General features: G+C 42.9%; 1 protein-coding gene across 3 annotated transcripts in view; it reads right to left on the bottom strand.

The window, feature by feature from the left end:
* Positions 1-1,771: 1,771 nt before the first annotated feature.
* The window catches only part of MAP2K6 (mitogen-activated protein kinase kinase 6), a 123,125-nt gene continuing 101,563 nt past the window's right edge, over positions 1,772-23,333 (bottom strand). For all 3 annotated transcript variants that reach the window (XM_086687880.1, XM_086687881.1, XM_086687882.1), the window contains exons 11-12: positions 18,849-18,894; positions 1,772-12,095 (exon numbers count right to left, since the gene is read on the bottom strand). In XM_086687880.1, coding sequence (XP_086544006.1) covers positions 12,018-12,095; positions 18,849-18,894 — 124 coding nt within the window. In that variant the 3' untranslated portion in view covers positions 1,772-12,017. The remainder of the gene's footprint in view (positions 12,096-18,848; positions 18,895-23,333) is intronic.

Raw genomic sequence — 23,333 nt, 5'->3', positions numbered from 1 at the left:
ATTTCTTGTACTGCCTCTGGACCTCCAATTTAGGAAACAAGGAATGAGATCCATTTTTAAAGGTCACGAGTATATTCTAACTGTATGGGACTGGCCAAGCATGTAGCTAGTCTTCAAAATGCCCCACCATGAAACACAGTCCCAGTATTCTGCCTGGGGCTTTTGGATGACTAATTTGGGGGAAATCTAATTTGGATGACTAATTTGAGGGGCTGTGAAGAGCCCACGGTAGACACATAGACAGGCTGCCTGAAGGAGAGATGCCTGATCAAGCCCAGTCCAGCCACCCCTGCCCGGCACCAGACAAGTGCGTGAGGACACCCCCAGTGGCTCTTGCTTCAGCTGCCCAACTACAAATGCATGAGAGATGACAAGCAAGAACCACCCAGCTGAGCCCAGCCAACCCACAGGCCTGGGAGAAGTAGTAATAAGCTGTTATCTTCATCTACTAAGTATCAGGGTTTGTTATGTCACAGTAGATCGTCAAATGACCAAGGCAAAACCAAAGAAGCTTTTGTTACTAACCCAATCATTTTCTCCACTTTCCAGTTTAATTCACAGTTTCCTACAAAATCTTGAGTAAACAGGAACTCAGTTGGATGGGGGCAACTTAGTGTTGGTCAACATGAGAAGCATGCAAAAAAAAGAAGGCATTATACCCATTGAAAGGAACAAAACTTTAAGATCTGATATTTCAATGTATGAAAATAAGGAATGACTACAGAGGACTGTATAAAATACTTTCATACATGATGCCTGAGAATACGGTGTTTGATGCCTTCCTCCTCCACGCACCCCCACCCCATATTAAGATAAAATTCCCAATGCCAAGGAAGCCCTATCATTGAAGAAAGATGAACGATTCAATCTTAATACAGTAGACAGGCAGGACTTCCAGATCAGTATAATAGAGTCTCAGCATTGGAAAATACTTAAACAACATACGCAGAAGTAGGGTGAGTCCTCCACTTCAGACTCTCAACTCTGAGATGATATCTGTCCAAGGTGAAATACTAGGGGATTTAAAAGGAGTCTACTGACTCAGCAACACAACGTGTTTGGGCAATAAGCAAGACAGCGGTGCACCTCTGGGTATAACTGGTGATCCACTCAAAATGGTAACATTAAGATCTAGCCATTCTTGTCTAAATTGGATTAATGTGGATGCTCATCAAATAGTTTTAGGCACTCAGTTTATAGGAGAAACCAGAGAACTCTGCAGACCCAACCATATATACTCGAAATGACATTTTCTTTCTATCCCAGGACGTCCGCATCACAGCATGCCTGATGATGTAAAGCAAATTTCCTAGTATTATGCACGCTACAAGTAGGACTAGGAAAAATTCAAATGATTAGTTGGCCTAAGACTTCAGGGTCAGAAATCTGTAGAGACATAAAGTCAGGGCCTTGCTTCTTTTCATTTAAGCCATTTGGACCCATCCTTCCCACAGCCATCAAATTTTAATAATGTAATATTTGGCCTTCACTTCTAACCTAGGAATACTGACTATAAGAAGATTGAGTCTGAAGTTCGTTACCATGGAAATGACTTTCTAATGAAGCTTCAGGACTACAACACTGTTGTCTTGGTATGCTTTGCTCCGTTATGTTTTGGAAGTAGGGTGGTAGGAATGGGAGAAGAAAAACAGAATGAATCATTCAAGCCAGTTTTTTTCTTTTTTCCACCTGCAGGGCTTCTATACGTAAAAGTAGCATATCCCTGGAACAAAGAATTTCCATGCACAACTCAATTAATATACAGACTCGCTGCACTTTTTAAAATGTCTTTTATTGGTTGTACATTTTCTTATGAGATCAACACACCATTTCTTTCAAGGACACCTTGCTCCTGAATACGTATGCTATTTGTCCTAGCTATGAAAGTCATAGCAAGCACTTTGACAAAAAAGAGGTGGATGGGTGTCTGTTGCCATTATTACTGTCTTCTCTCTCTTCAAATTGTTGTTTGAGTCAGTTCATAGATTGACACAACATTGAACACAACACACACAGTGTGAAGTTTTACATACACACGCACAAACATCCGGAGACCAGTTAGAGTCTACGGCTTGTTCCTTCCTCCTCAGCAGCAGTATGAAACTGAAGAATATCCTGAGATAGGAAATCAAAGTGTAAGCTCCTCACCAACAGAGGAGTCCAAGTTTGACTTAATGTCCCAATTTCATTTTCCTTTTGAGGTCACCGTACGAACCATGTAACAACCACTTAGTTCAACATCTCAGCCATTTCCTTGGTCAAAAACAGATTCAATGAACTATTCTGTATCACACCAGAACTTTACTCTTCCTTTACTGTGCTCTTGGATCAGGAAAGAGATGGGAAATAATAGTTATTCTTTTTATAAGATACCATGATTGGAAATTTCACCATAGAATGACCTATAAAAGGCAAAATTACCTCCACCTTTGGCAATTATTAGAATTCCTTGTAGAGTGACTGACAGAGGCCAGTCATCCAGGCTGTTACGTATGAACCACAAATGGTATTTGCATGAAAAGATGGATTTCCCAAGAATAAGGATCCTAGAACAGGTGGCTTCTCCAAATGTTAAAACAAACACGCTGTCTTTAAAGCCACCTTCAGTATATTTCTGGTAACTCTGTCCAATCTTAACCTACATCAATACCAATGCTTTCATCTACCCCAAGTCCTGCACAGTAGCTATTTCCTTGGCTTCAGGAATTCTGAGATAACATCACCATTTACGATAAGCAGTAGTTCAAAAGAAAACAACAACAATAATGCACACGATCTGGAGAACAGGAAAACAAGGCTAAAGTAAAAATGCATGGTGGCCACCAAAGCCAATATGGCAAAGTCAACAAAAGGCATGCTTCCCCATAAAACAGGTATTTTTAAATACAATCCTAGAGCCTGACTGAAATTATCAATTGATATTCATAATTTTTCTTTCCTGGACAACGGTGAGAAATGCTTTCGCCTTGAGAGAGCAGCCCTGTACATTTCCTTATAGGAAAACAGATGAAGTACACCCTCCCCGACTCCTTTCCCTCTGCAGCTCACAAGCAAAACGTTCCCAAGGCCAGAGCATCAATTTCCCAATCACCTCAAAGGCATGGAAACATTCTACCACATCCTTCAGAGGCCTTTACTTTATGAACTTCTAATGAATTCCATACTCTCCAGTCCAGTCTGCCTCATTCATAAAGAGAAGATATTGCCATCCATAAAGAGGAGATGATTTCCACCAGGGAAAGCTAGCAGCATGTTCTACAGAGCAGGAAAGATGAGGGAGTCAGTCAATGACAGAATCCACAAAATGGTAGTCATTCTGCTATTTCACACTTTCCAGAGACACAGTGTTGGAGATGGGGTTTTGAATGATAGGGGTGCACAACCTCTCCAATCTCCTTGCATCATATTTCAGGTATTAGGAAGAGTTTGCAGGGCCTAATGAACATATGGAATTACTTCCTTCTTAGCATCAAGGGATTGTAGAGACCAGACATGTTTCCACTTGCCCAACAGCTGTCTTTACAATCAACACGGCTTACAAACAAATGTGGGGTACAACACAGGAAAACAATCCATCACATATACAAATAAAAAAGGTCTATCATAAAATTCACACCATGTAAGGGAAAAAAGTGTGTGTGTGTGTGTGTGTGTGTGTGTGTGTGTGTGTGTGTGTGTTTCCTTACAAAGACCAGATTAATAACTGGAAGCAGCATTTTCAGCAATGAAACTGATGCACAAAGGAATCTGGGGAAACCCACCTACTTTACTAAAATTCTTATAAAGTTCAATTCCATACAGAAGTTACATCCTGCACTCCATCAGGCTTTTCACAAAATATATAGAAAAATGTTCGTGTGTTTAAACAAAGACTTTGAACTACATCCTTAACACCTTTTTCAGCTTTAAGTGACTTAATGTGATGATTCTGTACAGCAGAAAATATGTTGCAATGGCGGACGTTAATTACGTCATGAAGGCATTTTCTTTTTCCTTTAAAAATACCTGTTATTTTACTAAAACATCATTTTGGCCCCTATAGAAAATCACTCCACTCAAAAAATAAATTTGAAACTAAAGAATAAACCAAACACGGGGAAAATATGACAGATAAATTGTCTGAATTTTCTTAATTGAACCTCCTCCGGTGGCTTTTTACACAGAGATTGGCCAAGGGCTCCACAAATTGTTGCCAAATGTAGCTTTATGACACATACAGAGTTCTAAAATGGGTGCTGGAACCCCCCAGCTGTTCAATTTGGTTTAGCAGCTAAAGCACCGTTATCAGAATTCACCACAGACTCTGTGTGTGTGGAAGCCACCTGATATGTTTCAATGGATGCCTAAGGATCCCCTTGTGTTCAGTTCAGGACAGATAACACCACCTGTTTACAGCTTCCAAAGGCTGTACCAGTTTCCCCTGACCGATCTTCACCTGGAACACCCAGCGAGGGTAACCGTTGGCTTGACTCTCAGATGGGACGCTGCTCTGTGCCAAAATCATACAAAGAACTTTAATTTTTTCTAAATGTCAATAACCAAAATGACAACTCCTGTTCCTGAAAACATAGAAATGTAGATATTCCACTGCCCATCAAGAGCCCCCTCTTGCCCCTCCTTGCCACTGAGATCAGATTATTTGCAACCACTTCTGAAAAATAAGCAATCCAAGAGTCTATATGCGTGGCCATCCCATATCAATGTTTGCATTTTCTTTCAAATGATTCATGCTCAGAAATTTAAAGAAATGGCCCTCTCTTTTTGCCCTTCTACCTCCAAGCCCTGTTGGCATACGGAATACAGCAGAAGCCAGGGCTGCACAGACAGCATTGGCTACAAAATTTCCCGGGTTCTGTGGCTGCTTCTGGTCTCCAAGTAGTGACTTCATCCAAAGTCCCCAAGCCTTTAATAGCCACAGAGACTTAAGGGGAATGATAGTTAAGTGAAGGGGGAATGATACCAGTAGCCAAATATTCTCATTGGAGGTTGATGGGGCTTTCAGATGGCCATCACACTCTTCTCTCTTCCCCTTCCCTTCCTGACCAGAGACCCCCACGGGCACCACTCTACACAGTCTGGAAACCACTTGGTGCCCTCGACACCTCCCTCCACGAGTACTGAACACAAGCAAGGAAGACAATTTGAGATCGGCAGAAAATAAAACTACTTTCCCACACAAGTCCCTTCTTCTGAAAACTCAAACTAGCTTTGAGCGTTATGTTTTAAAACTATAAATTCTCCTCTTCTGATGAAGACCTGTGGTGTCTTTCTAAGAATATTCACCATCCTCTGTCTCATGGAAAAAGTATGTTCATCAGATAGCCTTTGGTGTCCACCCTCCTTAAAACCATCAGCCACCAGAACTAAAGATGAAGGGGCTCAGCTTTGTGTTTGCATTTCTTTACTCAGAGTCTAGCTCATGGGTGGGTTGCATGCTCTCAAAATAATACCACTAATCATTTATCTTTTTTTCTGGGTGTCATCAGGTTAAATGAGCGACTCTGTAGCGTCAAGAACACTAGGGAAACAAGAGAACATTTTCTGAGATCCAAGCCAATGCCACTCTCTGAATCTTCTTCTAGTTCAGTATTTTTAAGGAACAAAAATTAATGTTTGCCTTTTTGACAGGTTTTTCCCATAGGAGATCACGTCCATAGGAATACTGAAAATAAGTTAAGCGATATACCTGTCTGCCATTTTCTTTTTTCAGCGTGCTCCTCCTCGGGGACCCTGGTTAAGCACTGCTCTCTGCATGTATCTTTTCTCCCCGCCCCCAAACATAATTTCACATCACTGTTCAGCCTTAAAGCCCAAAGTCTGATGACAGTCTCCTAAGGCAGGGACCTGACTTGCTTTGTTGAACTAGCTTGCAGACTCCAATACGAATGAACATTAGTAGTGACCAAATGATGCTACCTGCTCATTTCTGGCCACAACAGAATATTCCTTAAGAGGAACAGATACCCAACCCAGCAATCCTTTTTTACAGGATGAATGGAAGTTTCGCTGTAAGGTCTTACGTTCAGAAGGAGGGTTTTGCTACAAGTCCTCTCAGACATCGCTTACATTCATTTTCAAGATTCAGGAACAACAGAATCCAGGTAGGCAAACCAAACCAAAACTGTTGGTTCTAGTTCTGCCATATGAAAATGGTTGGATCAGTTCCTTTCCACAGAAGCATTCAGTCAGCCCAGGTCCTGTGTGCGTGGGCAGTGGAAAAACAAGCAAATGCAATCAAGGAAACCAGGAAAGACAAGGCGGCCCAGTCGAAGCCACAAACTCTGGGGACTATTTAGGAAGTTCTGTTTCCTACATTAAGCCACAAGTGCGTGCCTCAACTTTCCCGGGCTTTCCCTGAAATCAGTCTCCAGGTCCTAAGAGCATTAACCTCATTCCTCGAAAGAGACCCTGAGTCCCAGAAAGACGTGGACCCTGGGAAACCCTGTATGTGTCAGGAGGAACAGCCCCCAGAGGAATCTTTCCATGCTGACAACTCTTGAGACAGAAACACAATGCACATCTCCAAAAATCTCACTCTAAACTCCCAAGAATAGAGGGCTCAGAGTCCTAGTTCAAATGACAATACAAATGATGTCAAGATGCTGACAGTCCCTGGGAACTGGATTGGATATTTTTTAATTCTATTAACACATGTTTGTGTTAGAGGTGATATTTTTTTCTTAAAAAAAAAAAAAAAATCCCTACCACAAAGTCCTTGACTTTCCTTTGTGTTTCTACTTAGGGCCCAGTCCCCTTCACGTCAGATAGGAAAAGAGCTTTTGGAGAAATTTTGCTTGAAAAGGGAGTTTGAGGCAGGAGCTAAAAAGATAAACCCCAACTTAGGTGCTGATTCCAAATGACTCCATTAGAAAACTTGAGGTGGGGAAATTATATTTGCATAGCTGTCAACAGTGACTCTCTAAACCCCAGCAAAACGACACAGCTTCTTTGCAGATACCAGGAACAGGTGGTGAGTGATATGTCTGGTGGCAAGGTGCTTTCCCCAGAAGGATGGTTTCATTTTGAAGGCTCTGGAATTCAGGTTTGGTTTCCCAGGGCGAAGAGAAAACTTTCTGTCAGGTAAATTGCCAGATCAAATACTTAAATATGCTCTTTAAGAGTTTCCAAGCAGCCTTCTAAGTATAATTTATGTTTGCCTGATGATGCAGCAGGAAGAAAACTGTTTCTGAATAACCAAGCAACTGCAGCTTTAGGTCAGCTGTGTTGGACTATTCTGGAAGAGGAAAGTGGAGTTGGGCACCTTAGGTGACAGACAGTTCATTGTGTAGCGTTCCTACAGCAAAGAAGGGACAAGGGTTGACCAAAGACAAAGGAAAGGACAGTTGTGCTGGTCCCATGGGGAAGGCAAAGCTTTCACTAGAGACTAGGGGGCCCAGGAACTCAACAAGGGACCCAAGATAATCACATCAGAAAGGAGGCATTTTGCATAAGCCCCTTAGAATAGAAATTCAGTGAGGATTAAAGAAAGGAGTAAGATAAAGCAGCCTTGTCTTTCCAAGTCCAAGGACAGTACCCAAGGGGTGGGCCCAAGTCTCCTGTCACAGTGAGAGCCTAGAGCTCTGTGTCTACCTGAGAACATGAATTTTGACCCCATACTTATCTTTCTTCCTTTCTCAAATGATGGCCAAATAGAACAGGGGGATAACCTGGAAGATTTTAAGACGTCTATCTGCCTTCTACTTCTGACGTAACTATGGCCTCCCAAATTTTCAAATCTTAATGCAGTTCAGGAAAAAGGAAAACCCGAGGATTAGCGTCTGGCTGCATGATCCTCCCTGCACAAGCATCACGTCCCAGAGAGAAATAAAATGCAAAGCTAAGAGACAAGAATGCCGTTGATGTCTGAGAGAAGAATGCTTTTTATTGCCAAGTTGAAATACGTTATGCCGGCTATTGTATGGAAACGGAAAAAGCAGGTGCTCAATTTCATCTGAGGAAAACTGTCCCATTGGCCTCCAGGGCAAGGAATACTTACCTAAGAAAATTAAGAGGCAATTTCCATGGGACTGAACAGTCTCCACTCTTCCCAAATTCGTTTCTATGTCCATCTTCCTGATCTGCCTCAACAGCTGAGCTGAACACTAACTAAATGGAAAAGCTCTATACACATATTCAATCAATCGGAGTTTTGCATTCGATGCTCTAGGACTGGTATTGGCAAACCATAACCTGTGGGCCAAATCCAGCCCATTGCCTGGTTCTGTAAATAAAGTTTAGTTGGGACACAGAACCACGCTCATTCATCTGTGTATTATTTATGGATGCTTCCATACTGCAACCCCAGACCTGTGTAGTTGTAACAGACTAATGCAACCCAAAGCCAAAAATATTTACTATCTGGCCCTTTACAGAAAAACTTTGCCAGTCTTGGTCCAGAACGTCACAGTCCACATTCTGCAGAGCAGAGGTTATTGATCCTGCGGGGTCTATAAACTGCACTCCACTCCCCTCCCCTCAACAAAACATGTTTGCAAAACTACGTGTTCCATGTACCATGTGCGTTTTCCTAGGGAAAAGGTCCTAGCTTTCAACAGATTCCTAAAGAAATCCAGAGTACCCCAATTAAAGCCAAAGAAAACCAAAGAGCATCTTTAGCTGCCAGCATATTAACAGTGCTAAAACACACACACATGCGTGCACACACACACACACCCCTAGACAAGAGGAACACAGACCTTCTACAATAAAATCTCTCTTTTTTTCTATTCTGATAGGGTTGGTTTGATAGCTTCCACCTCCCAGATTTTACTCTGGCATTTTTCCACCTGAATATGTAAATTTTCAGGGGTCCAATTAACAACTGCATCTTCTATTTGCTAATTCAATAAAAAATGGAAGGTTGCTTTTAAGCCAGCAAATCTCCCTCTAAGTCATAGAGAGGCATTAAGAAGACAAAATCCCCAGCACGATAGAGATTTAATTCATTTTACTTGATCTGACCAACTCCAATGAATTTTATGAATATATGAATCTTCCCTTCAAGGCCACAGGCAGTCACATCACCAAAACAAGCATTTGGCGGGGGGGGGGGGGGGGAGGGAATCAGGAACTGGGCATCCATTGCACTTTTAAGCCAAAGATTAAGCATTTTGTTAGACGACTTTGGGAGAAACAGAGTAGTTTCTCTGAGCAGAGCTAATGAAGCCTCTTGGTCAAGAAAAGCATTTTTAGTGTTAAAAACTATGAAAACATTAGCCCTTCTCTGTCACTTTTGTGACTACCTTCCAAAGACACTAAATCAAATGCACTTGGAGAAGCCAGGGGTCATGTTAGTCTCAGGGCTGGCTTCCTCAAATGCTGAGGCTAATGAGTATTTCATGTCCTAGACTTGGACGTCTGACATTTCAGGACTAACAAAGAGCACAGGAGGGTAGGACCACAATTAAAAAGCTAATCAACCAAAGGTAACCATAAACAATAATAATGCTGATGCACAATGAGTGGAGTAATATAGAGGGTCGAGTGACCTGTGTGTATGTACAGGAGACCTTCCAACTTATATCAACTTAAATATGGTTTACACATCTCTCTCTTTATTTTAAAATTAGTTTAGAACTTATAACACGGTTCACACACACACACACACACACACACACACACACTCTAGAATTTAGACTCGTAAGTCTAGCAAGCCATTCTACTTGAGCACATAAGATATCTAATCACCATGTTGTACATCATTTCTATGGGGACAACGTATTCCAAGTTCCAAGTCAGTATTCCAGGAACACGCCCTCTCTGATGTGGCGTGTGAAATATGCCAATTCCCAGGCCCCGCCCTGGACCAATGAAATCCCAAACTTGGCACAGGCAGTGTTCACCAGCTCCCAGTTGATTCCAGTGTGCATCAGGTTGAGAACCATTGACAAACTCCTTCTCTGTCTCAGTACGATTGTTTTGCAAGTTTGGGCCCTGGGTTCACAAACTGGAGAGGCGAATGCATGAGAACACACTCGGTTAAGAATATTTCTAAGTAGAAACCGCACTGAACAACAGGTATGAGTTGTCTGACTCAGACCAGAACGAGGTTTTGCCTTACATACTCCACCAAAAGCTGTGACGGAGGGACCTCCGAGTTTTCTAGTACTTGCTTTTTTCATTAAACAGATGAAGAAAAGAAGGAATACAGTTGTGATGTTTTTTTCTCTTGGTCTCAACAAGGAAAACCGCCCAATTTAGTAAGGTAGGTGAGAAAGAGAATGGCCATAATCACTGGGATAATACACTTTTCCCGGCTGGAAGAAGATGAGGAACAGAGGTAGCTTTAAAGAAGATGAAACTACATTTGATCAAACAGGTATCTCTTGGAACTAGGGATACAAAGAAGTGTACGGGAGGGCCATACTCACTCTGGGCAACTGCTCTGAGCCAGACAAAAGACAAGAACGAGGGGAAAATGCAGACACAGAAAAACTAACGACTGCATTTCAAAATCTAAAAGGGAAAGAAGAGAAGATTTTCAGGAGGAATAATCTCCATATCTGTGAACTTGAGGCAAAGAAAGAAAGAGAGGGAGTTCTCTTCTTCCTTTCTCATCAAAATTCTCCATCGTTGTCCTTCAAGAATAGCCTCATGTAAACCCAACGTCCAAAAGCCATGTTTGCTGGTTATTATCGGTTTACAGCTTCCCTGCATCAATTCACTCACTTTTCATCAAGGAACCTAGAGAACCTAGGGCCATATTTAGTCTTAAGAAAGAGCTTTCACTGCTTTGTCCACCTGCCGGGAACCCATAATGGCACTAGCCTCCTACGGAGGCTCCTACCCCGTGCTGCTGTGTGCTACTGAAGTGAAATGTGGCCTCAACCACTGGCATTCGGGCCGTCTATTCCTAGGAACTAATTCAACCTTCCCCATTATCTCCTATCCTGTCAAAGAACTTTTATTTTCCTGTATTGCAGCCCTCCCATCAATAGTAAGGCTTCTTTATTGAACAAGGGGGAAGAAGAAAAGAAAGCAAAATCTTAACACAAAGGCAAACCTTGGGGCTTATGCATCATAAGGAGGGACAGAGGCAGAAGAAGGCACCAATTCTCAGTGTGGTTTGACATGACATCTCCTCTCAGAACTGACATATATCCTCCCTGCTAAGTAGAGATGTCCACAGAAGCCACTTGGCGGAGCTTGGGACTTATCAAATATACACAGGCACACATGTAGAAGGGTAGATAGGTGATAAAAAACTGCATCAGGAATCACATTCCATTAATACCACAAAGGCCAAGAGAACCCAACTCGTGACTCTGAGATGCGACAAAAGTGATTTTATGTTTCCCGAAGTTGGGGAAAGGGTATGACTGGGATACCTCACCACTTCACCTGAAATATGTGGTTACTACCCAGGAGTTGAGCAGAAATCTAAGGACGTGGCAAGCAGCCACAACAGCTGAACAGGTGTTTTACAAAGAAGAGCTCCTCACTGTTATTGTTATAATACTCTTAAAGATGCATATTAAATAGTTTCCTCTGGACCACAGACACGACTGAACTTAAAAATAAAAGCCCTATAAATATTGCCAACCCAACCTTGCCTCTTGTATCTCCCTCTTTGCATAAAATGGAATCTTTTCAACCAAGCACTTAAACATAAATATTAAAATAATAAGTGGGACAGACTACAGATCTACTTACAATTTCATCACTACGGTAGCACCTTTTGACCAGGGCCAATGCATTCGTTTTATGAAGAACAAGAGAAGTCTGAGAAGCTTAAGGACTCATATGACACATCATTAAATATTTAATCACCTTTTTAAGTCCTAAGCCTTTGCCATATTTCATCCATCTAGACAGTTCATTCTATACTATAGATTCCAAGGCCCCCTTTGGAGGGGAAAAAAAGGAAAAGAAAAGAACAGAAAATGGGGGAAAACAACCTTCTGAGAGGCAGGATTAAATTATCTCAAGGATGAGTTTCTATTGGTGCTTTAGTGAACCTGCTTCACCCTGTAAACCCACCAATCCACAGGAGGGCCAACCAATTGAGTCCACGGTATTTAGTCTCCAAGAATCAATTTTACAAAAGATGCCACGTCTGTTGCTTTGGATTCGTGTAGGGTGAAAAATGGATGTTGCTGCAAGAGAAAAGAGGAACACATGGTATTAATATTCAGCACTGACAATACATGAGATTAGCAACTTAACAGATGTGTTTGGTAAACAGATTAAAGTACCCCTATTAGGATTAAACTGGACTCTTCCAACCTCTTCCCAAGTCAAGTATATGCCTAGTGATGAGGACATTCTAAAGATAACTTTTATGAAAAGCCTCCCATTTTGATATGTTTCTGCTACAGAGTATTTATCAAGTATATGCCTAGTGATGAGGACATTTTAAAGATAACTTTTGGGGCGCCTGGGTGGCGCAGTCGGTTAAGCGTCCGACTTCAGCCAGGTCACGATCTCGCGGTCCGTGAGTTCGAGCCCCGCGTCGGGCTCTGGGCTGATGGCTCAGAGCCTGGAGCCTGTTTCCGATTCTGTGTCTCCCTCTCTCTCTGCCCCTCGCCCGTTCATGCTCTGTCTCTCTCTGTCCCAAAAATAAATAAACGTTGAAAAAAAAAAATAAAGATAACTTTTATTGTAAGCCTCCCATTTTGATATGTTTCTGCTACAGAGTATTTATTACTTGGAAAATATATGTAATTAGGCTATATAAACCCCACCCATGGTAAAATACAAGGATTGGCAAAGACAGCCCGGACTCTGATTTACAAATAACCCTGTCCCCTACAAAGTAATTTTAGACTGACACAGTGGTAAAATAATGAGAAATTTCATAGATTTATGCACACTGATTTCTCAAGAATTGGATAGTAGAAGGAGAAACCAATTTTTGTAGCATAGTAAATGGGCAAAGCATTGCTTTCCCTTGACCCTGGAGAGCTGGTTTGAACTGAAACAGTTAACAAAGCCACTCTCTAAGCCACATCGACAGCCACGAGTTGTACTTATGTCTCTCTTAATGAAGAGTTGATCCATCTGGAAAATAATGCAAACTGCCAAACTCTAGGTATGTGCAGAGAAATTCAACTTGGAGATTAAAGATTGAAAAGCAAAAAGAAAAAAAAAATCTCTATTCATGCAGCTCAGATTAAGCAAACTTCACAAAAATGCCATAGCAGGGGCGCCTGGGTGGCTCAGTCGGTTAAGCGTCCGACTTCGGCTCAGGTCATGATCTCACGGTCCGTGGGTTCGAGCCCCGCGTTAGGCTCTGTGCTGACAGCTCAGAGCCTGGAGCCTGTTTCGGATTCTGTGTCTCCCTCTTTCTCTGACCCTCCCCTGTTCATGCTCTCTCTCTCTCTGTCTCAAAAAATAAATAAATGTTAAAAAAAAATTAAGAAAAAAAGCCCTAGTGAGCGCAGGCATAGTGGGTCCAAGAGGCCACACAGTGGAACAATTCTGAAGAAAATGAAGCCATTTTCTCTGCACCAGCATGACCCTCCCCCAAAGGCACAATTTTGTTACAGTAAGTTCCCAGGTGTCACACTGGAACCTCACACCTCTAACATAAAGGAGATACATCAACTCACGAACCATAGTTCTAACAGTGGGAAACAGAATCCAACAAACAATCCAAAAAGGATGATTCCTTTGGGTAGAACCTAGTGCCAGTGTCATCTTCCACCTGTCAGGTACACCCTCCCCTCCATCATGGCCACCTCTCTCATTGTCTGGTGGTATTATTTTCAGTGCCTAGTTGAGCCGCTAAATAGGAGTGTTTCTGCACGCAGACATGTAGACGACTCGCTTCGTTTCTCCCTGACTTTGGGGATGTTAGCTTATCACCTTCATGTTGCCCCAGCGGTAGGTTTTCTCACTGTATGTGTTTTAAACCTGACGGCACAGGGCTAGATGAGCCAGCTCTGTGGGGAACTGAATGCCCACTCATTGAAGGTTTAGGAAGCCATGCAAATGGGAAGAGAACAAAGGAATGAAACCCAAAAGAAGGTAGGTGGTCGCTGGTCAGTATCGTGACTCAAAACATGGAAAAGAGGCTTTCTGCTTTTGCGCATCTAGAAGATACAGGTTGGGTGTTGGCTCAGAGCCTTACCCCCACCATATTAACCAAAGTTCTAGATGCCGGGTCCTGCGTTCTGAGCTCCTTACCCAAATAAATAGCACAGTTACTTCCGATTACTAACCACTTATGCAGCACACTTACCAAGGGCTTTACCATCATGCTTATTAACTTTCCCACATCCTCTGACATTTTGAGATCTCTTAGTGTACTTAAAAGTTTTTACTATCAAAACAGGACATGTCAAACCTCAGATTGTGTCCATGACTACTGCCGATGCCTGCCAGCCCTATCTTGCCTCTGGTTCTGCTCTGGAGGTTAGCTCAGTGAGGGTAGCCTTAGTCTGTGAATGAATCGAATGACCTAAACCGACGTCTTTAAGAAAAAGAGTCCTCAGGCATCTTTTAGCATTCCCGGGCTGGGAAAATGCTGTGAGAGTCAGAGGACAGGGGGAGGGGAGGACAGGCCAGCATGTCAAAATGGAAAGTGTGACTTGCCTTCTTGTGTGGGTTTTGAGGCTGTAAAAGGTTGGGAGAGAAGCCAGTCCCTTCTATAAGCAATAGACTAGGAATAGCAAGGCCAGCAACTCGGAGATGAGCAAATGAGGCATCATGGATTCCTCTCCCCAGGCTGCGTTTTTCTAAAAAGGAGCCAGCTACAGCAAGGGAGGACATTGCCAATGGTTGTGCCTGGAGAAAACATGGAGATCCGAGAACACACTGCCGGGAGCACTGGGGCGAGCCGCAGTCACCGATGGTCACCATATCTTCTACACAACACCTCGTCCCTCATGACTATCATTTCCTATGGGTTCAATCATCCTTGCTCAGCACTTTGATTCAATCTAGAACTTCCCAGGATATTCAAAGAACATAATCACCTCCCTGGGCAATCATCTGCATCACCTGATTATCATTTCTGGTGGTTATCATCTGGGATTGGGGGTCAACAATCAATGTTCCAGGGGCCAAATCTAGCCCACTGCCTATTCGTGAAGTAAAGGTGTATGGGAACACAGCCACGCCATCTGTTTACATATTGGATAGAGCTGCTCTCACACTAAAACAACGGAGTTGAATAGCAGCCCACAAAGCCGGCAACATTTCCTATCTAACCCTTTACGGAGCAAGCTGGCTGGTCCCCACTCTAGAGGAACAAACCCTACTGAGTCATGTCCCTCAGTGGGAGTTTGAGAGAACAAGGAGATGATGGTGAAGCATGTACACCCTCCATCCCAGTTAGGGGAAAAACATGTGAGATTTCTATAAGGGGTACATGTCTGGGTTGGCGCCTTAATTATACTGTCCTTCACCTGGAAAAAGGATTTTTTTCCCGTCTTCACCAACTCCTACAATGTAAACAATAGTCTCTCAGCATGTGTTTTCCCAATGCTAAAGTCAAAGAGTTTGGACTCAGATTTTCCACTTAAAAACCTCAATTCCACAGGAAAGCAGGAAGCAGTTATAGCCTTAAAAGGCAAATCCATTTCCAGTCACAAAGGCAAATGCCATAAAAAGAACTGGGGGTGGGGGGAGGGGAGCACATGACCTTATAACATTAATACGTAGACCATAAAAGACCACACATTAGAACATAATGGAAAGGTGGAATTCAACATCACTCGCTCATGTATACGAAGCTAGAACTCAGCATTTTTTTTCCCAAATGTGTTTCACTGAAACCTCTGATAAGAGGCCCCTCGGAAGGGAAAAAAATGTTCTGCATTTTAAACAGGCAGAAATATATAGAAAGTGCTCTTCTCCTTCTGAAAATAGGGACAAACAAGACAACTTTAAAATAGGAGTACAGGCTTCATAAGACACCCCAGAAATCACCCCATGTCCATTGCACTTTATGTGAAATTAATTTTAAAATGCTCTGGAGGTTGCATAAGTATATCCAAAAAGGGTAGCCAGGACTGAAAAGGCCCCCGACTGGCTATTAAAAATATAGCCAGAGAGGAAATGTCCAGCCCAAACAGGTGGTATGCTAAGTTTTCTCAAGCAATTACGCATCCTCTTTCCTCCCTCCACTGTGGGTCACAGTTGAATACAGCCAAAAGAATGCTAAGTCCCAGGGGATGCCTTTTTATAGGGGACAATTGCTGCCCCAAGGAGACCACCTTTTCTATTCTGGAACTCTCCCCAGGGTTCTTTTATGGTCCCTCAATCGGAGAATGGTTCAGACTGAAATCAAATTTTAACCAACAGAGCTGAAAATCCATGTGATTGGCTGTGACCATCACCTATTGTGTGGATTGGCTTTCTGTAAGTCTTTCTGGCTTGACATCTCCAAGCTATACTTTTTCTTTCCTTTTTTCCAACTTTACTGGAATAGAATTGGCTTATAGCATCGTGTGAGTTTAAGTATACAATGTGGCGATTTGGTACATATTTATATATTATGAAATAATCACCACAATAATACCATCCATCACCTCACATAGTTAGCATTCTTTTTTTGTGTGATGAGAACCTTTAAGATCTAGTCTCCTAGCAACTTTCAAGTATGCAACACAATATCATTAACTATGCTATTAACTATTAACGGTGCTATGCACATTCCATCCATGTTGCCACAAACAGCAGAATTTTTTTTAAGGCTGAATAATATTCCATTGCATGTGTATGTGTGTGTAACAAGTGTTCTTTTCTTTTTTTAATGTTTATTTGAGAGAGAGAGAGAGAGAGATTGAGAGAGAGCGAGCATGCAGGCACATACACAAGTGGGTGAGGGGCAGAGACAGGAAGACACAGAATCTGAAGCAGGTGCCAGGCTCCGAGCTGTCAGCACAGAGCCCGTGGCGGGCTGGAACCCACGAACCATGAGATCATGACCTGAGCTGAAGTCGGATGCCCAACCGACTGAGCCACCTAGGTGCCCCTCGTGTGTTCTTTATCCATTCATGCACTGATGGGCATTTACATTGTTTCTATGCCTTTTGCTACTGTAAATAATGCTGCAGTGAACATGCGGATCCAGATGCTTCCTCAAGATAGTGATCCCGTTGCCTGAGACATTACACCCAGAAGCGAGATGTCTCGATCATACGATATTTCTATTTTTCTTTTTTTGAGGAACGCCCACACTGCTCTCCATACTGGCTGTATTAATCTGCATTCCCAGCAGCAGTATACCAGGGTTCTCTTTTCTCTACCACCTCACCAACACTTGTTGTTTCTTATCTTTTTGGTAACAGTCATTCTAACAGGTGTAGTTTGGATTGGCATTTCCCCGGTGACCAGTGATGACGAGCATCTCTTCGTGTACTTGTTGGCAAAAACCTCGTGGGACTACTTCAAACCAAAACCTTCTGCGCAGCAAAAGAAACAGCCCATGGAAGGAAATGGCAACCCACACAATGGGAGAAAATATTTGCAAACCACATATCTGATAAGTGGATAATATTCAAAATATATCTTAAAAACTCATACCACTCAATCGCAAAAAAAAAAAAAATCTGATTTTTTTTTTTAAATGGGCAAAGGACCTGAGAAGACATTTTTCCAAAGAAGATATACAAATGGCAGGGGGGCCTGGGTGGCTCAGTCGGCGAAGCGTCCGACTTCGGCTCAGGTCACGATCTTACGGTTTGTGAGTCCGAGCCCCGCGTCGGGCTCTGTGCTGACAGCTCAGCGCCTGGAGCCTCCTCCAGATTCTGTGTCTCCCTCTCTCTCTGCACCCTCACCCCCCGCTTGCACTCTGTGTGTGTCTCCCTCTCAGAAATAAAATAAAAATTAAAAAGAAAAAGAGGGGTGCCTGGGTGGCGCAGTCGGTTAAGCGTCCGACTTCAGCCAGGTCATGATCTCGCGGTCTGTGAGTTCGAGCCCCGCGTCAGGCTCTGGGCTGATGGCTCGGAGCCTGGAGCCTGTTTCCGATTCTGTGTCTCCCTCTCTCTCTGCCCCTCCCCCGTTCATTCTCTGTCTCTCTCTGTCCCCAAAATAAATAAACGTTGAAAAAAAAATTTAAAAAAAAAAAAAAAAAAAAAAGAAAAAGAAATGATGTCAATGTTTGCTCTTATTTCTACCAAACAAAACTTCCTTCCCCCGCTAAAATTAAAACCTTGATACTTGAAATAAATCTAGGGAATGGTTAATGCAAATTAGCAAATAGTCAGAATTTAATCATTCCCCCCCCAAGTGTGTTTGAACATACAATGAGATAAACGTTCCCAAGTTTAGGTGCTCACCATCTATGCTAAAGAACCATGTGTAATTAGCTCAAACTTGGGAGTTACCACAATTTCAGAGAATCTATTTTTAGACAAAAATTCTGAGATCCTATTCTCACCCCTTCTTTTCATAGTTTGTGCAAATGGTAAGCTGTGAATGCAGAGGTAGGACAATGGAAACTAAGAAGGCTTGGTGAAAACCAGAAGGAGAAAACAGTCTATCCCCCCTAAACACTCACCGAAAAGAATTCATCCCAAATATGTTATCAAAACCTGATGAGTTGTCCAGCACTTTTTCCCCTCATTACAGAAATCCTTTAAATCATGCTTCCCTTCATTTATAAGTGGTGGCTCTTGGTATCATAAGAACTTGAAAATATAAATTTTTATAGGCATCTAGTGTATATGATAACCAGTTTACCAATGTGGAAAAAATTACAAAGCAAGGCGACCCGCCCCAGGTCATGCTAAAGAGGGGTTTAGGAAGCACAAAGGACTCGACTCTTGTTTTCTCGAATTCACTTCCATGTCAATGAACCAGCTCCTCCAACAAGGTTGTTTGATTATAATTTGGGTCTTAGTCACTCCACCTTTGCTAGCTGTGGGTCAGGACAGGTTTACGCTGGGAACCATACGTACCATAAGTTCTGGATACGTTGGCCGTTCTTTGGAATTCTTCTTCAAGCTTAAAGAAAAAAATGAATCACATTAAAACCTAGGAACCATCTGTATTTTCACTAGCCTAGGACGTCAGAACCTGCAGAAGACTAAACGTAGCCAGCTTTAAAATGTATTGAACCCATAAATCTCCTGTCTTGACTTCCCCCTTTTGTTACACCTTTAAAATTAGGTTTTAAGTCACTCTCGGTGTACCTTAACAGGAAGAAGAGGTGTGCGTGTGCGTGTGTGTGTGTGTGTGTGTGTGTGTGTGTGTGTGTGTGTGTGCTGCATCCTTTGGTACTTTCAAAAAGTATCCTTTTGATACTTTACCAACAACGTACAAACTAGCTCTCCTGATCTACAGCCATTATATTCCAAATTACAAATCTACTTTCCTTCAAAAGAGCTTTCACTCACCCCTCCCCCCGGGAAAGAAATCGGCAGGTGTTTCTTACATTACATCTGTTATCTCTTCACTCTCTTCAATGCCTGGTTCTCCTGGCTTCCGGTTCCCTTGAATGTATCATTTGCTTTTATATATTCCTAACCGAACCCACCTAAGATAGAAGCAATACCTCCATGAAATGTCTAAAGTAAGGCTACTTGTCTACAACCTCCTAGCTAATGAAAGAGAAAACACCCTCAGTCAGTGCCTAAGCAGTTTTTCTTCTTAGAAATTCTCTGTGGCCGTGCACGATTGTCCAATGGCTCCCATTCTGTATATACAATTGCACATATACACAAATGTCTTAATAACATGTGATACCGGAGGCAACAGTAACAACAACAGTAACTTCTTACTGCAGTGAGACCAACCCTTCCCCTCTATCCTCAACCCACCCCTGTATCCACCCATGGCCTTAAAATAGAAAAAAAGAAAATAAGCAGTTTATTTTGGAGTTGGAATCCCAGGTTACAGAATGAAGAAAAGGAGGATTCTGGAGACTGTGGTTTGCAAGGCAACCTACAGACTCCTCTGCCCACGGGGGCACAAAATCATACATGAATGGAAAGGAAACTTAGCCTGGCATCGAAGTAACCAAAATGTGACTGATCAGTAGGTAGCTGGGATTTGTGCTAATGGATCATTTTGAGCAGATGGGAGCTTATATGTGTGACATGAGCTCTGCTCCTCCCCCAAAGGCTAATAACAACGGCGGGGGGGGGGGGTGTCGGGGGGGGGAGGCGGGGGTGGAGGGACAGAGCCATAAGAGAGCGAAGTCACTGAGACGCTTTGAGAAACTGTGGTGTAAAACAAAACGAAATGGGAAAAAAAGAGAGAGAGAGAGGGAGAAAGCTTTTGAACCAAAACAACTTAAAACAGCCTACCAGTTTATTCCAGGCAATGCTGTGAGTAGAAGCCAGGGAACCTGAGACAGGGTACAGTAGATGTGAGCAGAGAAGTTTCAACCTGGGACTGAGGGCAGATCTAGGACCTAGTGACCTCAGTGACCAGACAACCTATGGGAGAAAGTTTCGTCTCAACTGAGGATAAAAATAAGAGTGGATTAGAAAGAGGAATTATCAACTGTCAAAATCAGGTCGATATGAGAAGGTGTGCCTGAGTGAAATGAATGAGACCTTGGACCCTTGGACTCACTTATGACTTTGTATCTATATCCTTCTGGATCTCTATAGATATGTATGTATCCTTCTGTATCTCTATAGATACTTACGTATCTATATCCTGAGGTTCTATAGTGCTTTACGGCCGGTTCTCAAATGCAGGTGATTTTGACCTCTAGGGGATACTTGGCAACCTTTAGAGGCGTTTTATGGTTGATACAACTGGCATCTAATAGGTAGATATTAGATGTGGCCCAGGATATTGTTAAACATCCTATAATGCACAGCACGGTTGCCCACAACAAAGACTGATCCAGTCCAAAAAGTCATTAGGGCTGAGGTTGCAAACCCTTGGGCTACGTGTCCTAGGATATTCCTCCTCACTGCTGCCTTCTCTCTCCTGCTCAGAAATGAAATTCACTTACAAGCAGCCCCAGCTGTCTCGTCTGTCCTTTGCACACATTCTCAACACTACCACGTCTCTATCCCCGAACCCCAGAAGCAGAAGTTGTCTTTCTAAGTTCAAGAGCTCGTTCACCTAGATGGAAACACAGGAGGAGGAGTGTGATCCCAGGAGCGTGGCTGATTTGCACACAGACCATAGTGAAAAAACAAAAGGGCTAATGCACAGAAGCCTTGGGTTTTCGGCTACCGTTCAAAGCCAATCAAAAACCAGAAAGTCTTCCCCCAAATCTGAACAATCTAACTTCCGAAAAGCAACAATGAAAAGCACAGACACAGCATTAAATCCACGCTCGCTAGTCACCAGCTTGATTTCAGGTGTCTCTACTTAGACAGGAATATTAGTCAGCCATCAGGCCAGGACTCTGCATGGACTCTGTTAACATCCTCCTTGAGGACCATCAGCCACCTTCACATCACCAGCTTCCACCAGTCAGCAAGTGAACCAAGGGAATGACAGGAAAGGAAGCTTCTTGCTCAAATGTTAGAACAATGGCCACTTCTACTAACCAGAGATCTTTGTGATGTTGCTGATTTTTGAAGTTCTATTTAGCAGAAAATGAAATAAGACTATCTTCTCATCAGGTAGAGAGATATAAATGCTTCCTTTTTTTTTTTTTAAGGAGAAATCTTTTTTTTTTTTTTTTTTTTTGAGAGAGAGAGAGAGAGAGAGAGAGAACGTGAGCGGGGGATGGGGGGGGGGGAGTGGACAGAGGGATCCAAAGCAGGCTCTGCACTGACAGCAGCGAGCCCAATGGGGGGCTTGAACTCATGAACCTAGAGATCGTGACCTGAGCCAAAGTGGGATGCTCAGCCAACTGAGCCACCCAGGCGCCCCCAAGGAGAGATCATTTTAAGTAAGCATGGTTTATCTTTTTTACTTCTGGAACAGGTTAAGAAAAGTTCTCTAGATTTTTTTTTTCTTTCTTTTAGTCTGTATAAAGAAAATGTGGGGAACGTACCCCAAGCTGATGCATCATAAATGTTTAGGATTCCTAAAGCCTCAGGGATTGCTGGCCAATAGGCTATTTCTTGACCTCTGATTAGAAGGCTCACAATTTCCTGCAATAGCACTACTGTGGAGCATTCATGGAAAATACTTACGTAGCAATCCAGGGCTGTTTACTGAATTAATGTAACTGATGAAACACATTCTCTCCATCTTTTAAACTGAGAGCACTTCAAAACATGGGCTAAAAATAGGAAAATACTCAGGATCAGGTTGGGGGGAGGGAGCAAATTGTCCACGTTTGATAGGAAGTGCTTGAAATCCAGTATAGAATAAGCTCCACCAATTTCTTTTTGGATTGGAGTCAGACTTTTGAATTTTCAAGTGGCTGGTCACGTTCAAGCGTGCAATTAGCTAACTGCTCTAATTCGTCTTCCAAAGGCCACAACACACGCTCCTGACAGTAGCTGACACTAAAAAACACCTCCATGCTGTTTTGAGAACTGCTAGCTTGAAGTCTGTGCTGACCAGAGGATTTCTGCCTATTTGAATGCCCTCTGACGGTTTCCAAGAAGGCCTGTGTGGTACGCCCACAGAATAAAAAACACGCTGCGCCTCTCAAGCCCATACATTTGTCAGAAGCGAAATAAATGTCCGGTGCCTCTATTTACTCTTCTTCCTGAACAAGTCGGGAACTATATTTGATCGTCTATGTTTGATGCTAGTCCCTCTGAGTCAGACAGTTTCAATGTCTGGGTGGGTCTCCTCCAACATGCCATCAGGCTGGTCAGCCGTGCACTGAGCCCCTTAAATAGGCCTGAAGGAGAGGCAAAAAGAAGGTCGAGCTGTTTTGGCACCCAGTAGTTGGTTTCCAGAGACTTCCTTCAGTCACCAAACCTGTGCATCGATAGGAAGTGGCTCCTTTCGGGATATTCATTTGTTAAGCCTCTGTGGGACTAGGATGTAAAGCTTTTCTATTGGACTTCTGTGTTATGAATCCCCAAGCAAGGCCTTTATGGTCAGCACCACCTACTCCGGGAAAGCTTTAAAAACCCTATGACAAGACAGCCATGTGTAGGGAAAAAAAGAGGAGGAAATGTCATTCAGTAGTCCTATTTCAGAAGAAGGACAGAAGGGAACAGCGTGTAAGACACCACTGGTTTTTCCTTTAAGTCCATAAAGAACAAATGCTTTAAATTTCTCTCCTCTCCTACCCTTCTGGCCCCACCCTCCCACTCCCCGGAGTGCCTGAGGCTACTGCACAAGAAACACATCGGCTGGGGCTCTGGGCTCTAAATGTAACTTTGGGTGGGACAGTGACATCCTGGTGGCACTTTCAGCTACACACCACAGACCAGGATCACTGTCAACTCACAAGCCGTGATCAGAGGAGAGGGGCCGCCAACATGATCCCCTGGAAGAAGGCTGTGCCGTGCAGAGCAGCACTGGGATGTCATCAAGTGCTCAGTTAGGATTAATCCCAGGAA

Source organism: Puma concolor, chromosome E1 (assembly GCF_028749965.1).
Source record: "Puma concolor isolate L17-30 chromosome E1, mPumCon1.1.hap2, whole genome shotgun sequence".
Lineage (NCBI taxonomy): Eukaryota > Metazoa > Chordata > Mammalia > Carnivora > Felidae > Puma > Puma concolor.
The sequence above is the reverse complement of the archived record's forward strand: the minus strand, read 5'-3'. Positions and strand labels throughout refer to the sequence as shown.